Genomic DNA, 6,432 nt, shown 5'->3' with positions numbered 1-6,432 from the left:
TTTGGAAAAAAATTATAAACCTCGAGTTGGAGACATATAGGCTTTAAGAAAGGAAAAAAAAAAAATTCAAATCATTACAAAGGCTGGTTTTTATTCGGGGTGAAAGAAAGAACAAAGAACAATGACCAAAAAGGGGCTTCGATGCAAAAGCGTTTGTTCTTTGTACAAATTTAACGACTTATTTGATGCTTGCGTTGTATTTGTGAGTCAGTCTCCTTGCCCAATGTTGCATTGTGTGTAAGAAACTATAACAAAATGTGGTATATGAGAATGTATACAGTTTCATAGTGTGATGGGTTGGTCTCCTTCAAGCTCCGATATAACAATCAACGAGTCACCCATTTCGAGAGAGAGAGGTTCATTCTTTGGTAGCGGATTGATCATCTGCAATCAGAAAAACAAAGTTACCAACGTTAGTGAAGAGGAAGAGGTTAATGTATGTTGCAGAGTAACAAAACACTCACCTTTTTACCGCCTTTTATGTAGCCTAGAGCGACTTCTCTCCTTAGCCAAGCCCGCTCTGAGAGCTCGGTGAATGAAGGGTTCTCGCCCTTTTTCATGTACAGCTCAATGTCCTGAAGAGTGTCAAAGCAAACTCAAGATTTTTAGACCGAAATTAAATGTTACTGACAAAAGGATTTGAAGGAAGACACTATATTTCTTTTTTTTTAACCTTAACGTATATCTCATCACCATCTGCGTTTAAAATGTCCTTCCACACCTCGTTCAGTTCGCTATTTTCAGCAACTGATTATTTAGAAAAGAGTATTACTATTGTTCGGATTATAGGTAAACAAGAAACAAACATTTGAATAGATGGAATGTAACCTTGTGCTGTTACAAGGCTCATAACTTCCTCTGCTGCAATGAAAGTTAGGGATGGCTTCAGCACTGTTATCTGTATAGTTTTGAGTAATGTTTCAGCAACTTAACCATAAGGAAGCTAACAAGAAAAAAATAGAAAAGCCTTTCAATACCTGCTTGCCGAGATTTGAGTCGACGATTTCAGAGGCTAGATTATGTACCTAAAGAAACAACATAAATAAACAAATTTTAGCTACTCAATGTGGTTTTGGATTCAATGACAATTTAGTAAATTACCTTTACTCCAAGCTTGTTGCAGATGCTTTCAGCAAGGAGAAGAGAATAAGCAGATTGTTTGTCTGCTCTAGATGGATCTAAGAGACATTCAGACTTATTTGTTAGTGTTACCATTATTCCAAAAGACGAAATCAAGAAGAAATAATGGCAAATGCTTACCTCCAAGAAGCCAGTCTCGATCTGATATTACAAGGATGGTCAGAGGAACAGCTTTGCTTTTTTTATATTTACTTTGCATACGCATTATAGTTTGCTTTAATGTATCATAATTCAGAGGATTCCCAACCTGCGGAAGATTGAAAACACATCAATACACAATGACTTTGAAGCTCTTCTTGTACAAAGCCACTGAAATTGATATCATTTACCTTATGTGAAACTTGGATGTTCTTGATTTTCACTGAACCCATACTATCGTCCACTCTTCTTCTATCCTCTAGTGGTACATCCGATAATATTTCCTGTGTACATAAAATTATTAGTAACTCATTATGTGAGAGCCAACCAGAGAAAAATAATTGTACTATATGATCATACCAATGAACTGCCTGGACCTAGATAGTTATCAAACTCCTCGATCATATGCACAACATCTCCACGCCAACCAAGTAATAGTATAGATTCTTTGGGTCCTTTGATGGAATCTGATCCCTGAGCAAACCATAGAATAAAAATTTTGAAGTTTCAAAATTTTAAAAAGTCTAGTATTGTAGGGGGTAGTTGGGAGTCAGACCTTTGATAAGGACTTACGCGGACGCATAATTATCTTCGCTAGCCGTGATCTTTTTTTCTCAAAAACTTGCTTTGGAGTATCAGCCGGAGCTACTGTAATGTTCTCAAGTTTCATGTCTGTATACAGGAGTTGCTTCTTTTTCCAATTGAGAGGTGCGATAAACAATAGTTTGTCGGTTTCCATGAGCTCTTCTTCATCATTTGGATGGAAATTTACTTTCCCATCTCGTAAAAGGCCACACACCACAACCTGAAAGGAATACATGTAGAGAATGAAATTAGTAACAAAGATCAATTGATTCGAAGAGGGAGAAAACAATCTCTCAAGAGTCAATCCTACCTCCTGGAACCCCAGTCTTAGTTGTCTATACTTCGTCCCAACTAGATTGGGGAAGCTGCAAAGATTAAATACATTTTCTGCAACGAGTAGACTTGGTATTAATTAGTCTTGAATACAGGCATTATAAAAACATGAAGTAAAAGTTCTAAACAGATAACAGTCATGTAAGATGAAAGCACACTGTACTTGAGTAATTTAGTAGGTGCCTGTAGATCTTAATCAGGTCCTTTTGACGTGAGCATTGGACAAACAATTTCGACGTAACATTTTCAACTGGCTCCACTTTCAATCCCGAAATGGACTTGAGAAGATCATACGTATTAGGGCTTGATACCTGCATACATTTCCAGGAGCAAGAAAGGAAAAAAGATCAGAATTATAAACAAGAAAACCCTTACTGCACAACGTTTAGTTACCTAATTTACCTCTACAATGGTCGGGATCGATTCCATCTTTTGAATGGGCTGAAGGGCTAATACAGAAAGAAATGCGTCTGTATCAACTTCATACCTGAAACAAATGTTTTAACTTAAATGATTCCTCTTTTACAGAGTTTTAAGATTCCATATTTTTTACCACTAGCATTCCAGTTTTCTGACAGGTTGAAGAACATTTTTTTTTTCTTTGTATTCACTGAGAACCAAAGTGTGTAATGAAGAACAAAGTACACAAAAAAACTAAGAGTAATGATTAATTATCAATGAGTTAGTTCAAGAGAACTCTGAACTCTCTACCCCAAAGGCCCCAAACCACCCAAATACACTGAACTCGCATCATATACATGAAAGAGTTACGACACTAAAAACGATACTACTCAAATATTTATTGGAACTTCTCAGTTTCCATAATCATCTTCCGCAAAGCTGATACACATATACTTTCTAAGAGAGTTGAATTTTTGTACCTATCACCTTTCGTTGGTAGTATGATAATAGCACGCGCCTTAGAGGCGGCAGCCCTCTCAAATGATTTCGTCATGTTAAGACTACAACTGCACTGGTAGAAGCATGAAATCAGCACTGTAAATGTATGCAAACCAAGAAGAACATTAATTGATATGGCATGAACCTAAGCAGTATTTCAGATTCATTTCCGCTAATTAAGAAGCGCATCAACCACTTTACCTCTTTGTAAGGATATCAATATGATTAAAATCTTTGGAGTACGCCTCAGCTAGCTTGTCCATCTGCTTCCTTGGAGTATCAGACATGAGCAGAAGTCTCTGCTTCCTGGAAGCATGTAACAAAGAAAAGTAATTATTTAAGTCAACATAAGCAAAGAAATAAATTGTAAGACATATAGAGAGCCAAAATACCTAGTTGTGGCAGTACCTAAGCGAACAGCATGCTCATGATAACTGTTCAGTTGCTTTAGTATGAAAGGTAGATGACTGTTTATTCCACAAATGATGATATGATCAGCTTCTAGGACTTGCATCTGTGCCCCTTCCCTCAGTTTCGTCATATTATACTGCTCAGACAAAGCGATTAGGAACTTGTACCATTTAACATTCATTTCGCACCAGCAGTGTTTATCTCAAGAACTCACCCGAAATTGTTCTGTCATTGTGCTTAAAAGCCGAGAGTAAAACAATATTCCCCAAATGGCTAGGACAAATCCAATGACTCTTTCAGTGCGTGTCTTTTGCTGCAGTTTTCAGTAAACAAATAGGCATTAAGTTGCAAGAACTCTATAGAAATATTGTGAGGCTTGTCAGTTGTAATCGATCTGAAATAATATCTTTGAATTAGTAAAGAAGCAAATCATGACCTTCAGATGAGTAGAAGAGGAAATGAGGCATGCCCAGGCCTCCCAGAGGCAGTCTTCTAAGGGTAGGTCTTTCCTTCACAACAAAAAGGGAATAGCAGTACGCATAAGTAAGAAATCATGCAATGGAAATTCATACGATAGAGGTTTAAGTATTTACAAGAGTCTTCATATAATGCACACAATATACATGTACCAGACTTTTTTGCTTATCTACAATTTCTTCATCAGACTAAAACAAAAAATTGTGCTTTATCTTCCATTTATAGAGGTCCAGAAAAAACTGATCATATAACCACACTAAGACGATCTTGAGAAGAAATTGATAAGCTAAGTTAAACAAAGCAGTGTTACCTGAATTTGAAAAATAGGAGTCCCCCAATGAAAACAAATGATACACATGCTATCATGAGCGCCACAAGGAACCTAAAATAGCCACGACAAGTGATCGGAACAGATGTCATAATCACAATGAGAATTTATAATATACGACATTTGAACAATGCTAATTTCAAGGACAGTGACACTTAAAATAATACTCAGCATGAATTACGTAAGTGAAGGAGAAGCAAACTCATACTTAGGAGATCCTCAACCTCAAACCCGTGTCCTCACTCCCGGAAGACGAAAGATTTAAGTCAGATGTCTACACTACTTTACATGTTTCATCATTTTAAATTTAGTGAATCATCCTAGCAATTCTGAAACTTACCAATATTAACCATCTAATACCGCCAGTTGCTACTGTAATTGGTAACATCAGTACATACAACTATCTTACAGAAATAAAAGAAACACAAGCAGCATATTTGGGTTTAGGACATACGTGCCAATGTTCTTCTCGAGCTGAATATTGAACAGGTAAAGAAACCTTGAAAGACCCCATTTGATATCGTAAAAAGAAGGAACGGGGACGTCCAACTTGAGAGGAGTAGGTAGAGAGTTGGATGCACAAGCAAACGGCAAGCCAGCCCCCACTGAGTTCTGAACGAGGCGGGGAAGCTCTAAACATATCTTTTTCGCTACTCTGAACACTGCATACAGTGGGATGCATCCTATCACAAGTTTATATGGAAGACTCTGCAGATTAAGAAGATTCTATATCATAAGCATACAAAACCTCTTAAACAATGGGCTGAGATTCATCTTTCAAACCGAGAACAAGTGTATATAAGAAGATATCAGAATAATCATCTTGCAATCTAAAAACCTCTTAAATATCAACGAAACAAGCTATTCGTCTGAGTTTTTGCACAGGACATGACCTAATTATATATAAAAAAAAAAGATACAGAACACGAAACTGGAGATTGTTTAGGTTCACCTTATGAAATTTGGAATTGACACTAAACGGCTCTGTGTCTCCTGCCCTTTGAGATTTGACTTTAAAGGTCTCTGTAGTAGCAGTGAAATTGAGGAAGAAGATGACTAATAATGAGAGACAATAAATAAAGAGTTTGCATCAAAAGTTTTGGAGACTGACAAATTTGAAAGAGACCAATTGAGGAATAGTTCTCAAAGAACCTCACCTCTGCATCTAAAAGACTCAATCCCACCTAAAGGCGGAGAGTGTAAACTCAAGCTCCTGCAAACAAAACAAAAAAAAAAAAAAGAAAGGATAAACATCAATCAGTCAAATACCCCAATGAGGCTTTTGATTGAGTTACCAATAAATGTTTTTTCCCAAATTCCGTTTATAAAACCCAGATTCAAAAGTTCCACTACTACAAATCTTTAAAAAAATTAAGAACCTGTTAAAAGAGGCGAATTGATCGCGTCTCAAAGCTTGTGAAGGTAGTATCAATGGCTTCCAGCTGCTAAATAACTGAACAGCCACCATTTTTTTTTTTTTTTCGTCTCCTTCCTTAATATTTTTAGTTCTCTCGCTTTGGTGATGATATATATATATATATGCAATTATGATTTTTATTTTTTTAGAATTTCTAAAAAAAAATCCGAGGGAAATGCGTATTTTTTAATTAAAGTCAAGTTTTGTTGTTGTTGCTGTGTTTTTTTTTTTTTTTTTGCCATTATTGATTTTTTTTCTTTTGTTAATGTTTTGGACCCAATTTGTTAAGAAACAAAAAGAAAAACATTTCATTTAAAAAGTTTTAGTGAGAATTTATCACTGCATATTACTCGATTTGAATCCAATTGTAACATAAAACCAGCGATAACGAGCAAACATTGTTTTTCCTGCTTATCAATGGTTTAACTATCAATTACAAGAATAGTAGTTGGCGACCAGCCACTGAAATTTCAAATCGCTATTTTTGTTAGCAAATGAGTTTTAAAACGCAAAGCAATAATTACTAAAACGTTCTTTTATATTTGAGAAAAAAAGAAAACAAAAAATAAATTATTACGTTACCTGAAAAAAAAATTATAAGCCATGGCGACGGCGAGGCGATTTTGAGATTCTTTCTTAATCTCTTGATGAGCGATGATTTTGGGTCCTGGATTTGGTTTCTTGCGGGTTCTCGTGGATGTGT

At 36.0% G+C, this 6,432-nt stretch overlaps 1 protein-coding gene across 4 annotated transcripts; it reads right to left on the bottom strand.

The window, feature by feature from the left end:
• On the bottom strand, positions 1–6,432 carry LOC104760584 (putative ion channel POLLUX-like 2). 4 transcript variants are annotated; one of them, XM_019240449.1, is made up of 23 exons: positions 6,312–6,432; positions 5,470–5,525; positions 5,265–5,368; positions 4,767–5,020; positions 4,295–4,366; positions 3,944–4,016; positions 3,722–3,820; positions 3,489–3,643; positions 3,298–3,402; positions 3,078–3,164; positions 2,599–2,683; positions 2,360–2,507; positions 2,174–2,250; positions 1,835–2,083; positions 1,639–1,752; positions 1,470–1,562; positions 1,261–1,387; positions 1,102–1,178; positions 978–1,025; positions 829–898; positions 674–747; positions 465–575; positions 1–384 (listed from the first exon to the last, which is right to left on the bottom strand). In XM_019240449.1, the coding sequence occupies exons 1-23, from the start codon at positions 6,332–6,334 to the stop codon at positions 283–285; spliced, it is 2,403 nt and encodes an 800-aa protein (XP_019095994.1). In that variant the 5' UTR covers positions 6,335–6,432; the 3' UTR covers positions 1–282. The 4 variants fall into 4 exon arrangements, with proteins under 4 accessions (XP_019095994.1, XP_010481833.1, XP_019095993.1 ...); XM_010483531.2 differs by having other exon boundaries at positions 5,265–5,335; XM_019240448.1 differs by lacking the exon at positions 6,312–6,432 and adding an exon at positions 5,692–5,817.

The sequence above is a fragment of the Camelina sativa genome, chromosome 18, assembly GCF_000633955.1.
Source record: "Camelina sativa cultivar DH55 chromosome 18, Cs, whole genome shotgun sequence".
Classification (NCBI taxonomy): Eukaryota; Viridiplantae; Streptophyta; class Magnoliopsida; order Brassicales; family Brassicaceae; genus Camelina; species Camelina sativa.
Note: the sequence above shows the minus strand (reverse complement) of the source record. Positions and strands in the feature narration are given on the sequence as shown.

Excerpts from the sequence above, each read along its gene's own strand:
- LOC104760584 (XM_019240448.1), bottom strand. The coding sequence starts at position 5,780 with ATGGTGGCTGTTCAGTTATTTAGCAGCTGGAAGCCATTGATACTACCT. Across the intron at positions 3,821-3,943 it reads CCTCTTCTACTCATCTGAAG|CAAAAGACACGCACTGAAAG; the intron begins GTCATGATTTGC and ends TGAAAACTGCAG. Across the intron at positions 3,403-3,488 it reads TTAGGTACTGCCACAACTAG|GAAGCAGAGACTTCTGCTCA; the intron begins GTATTTTGGCTC and ends ACATGCTTCCAG.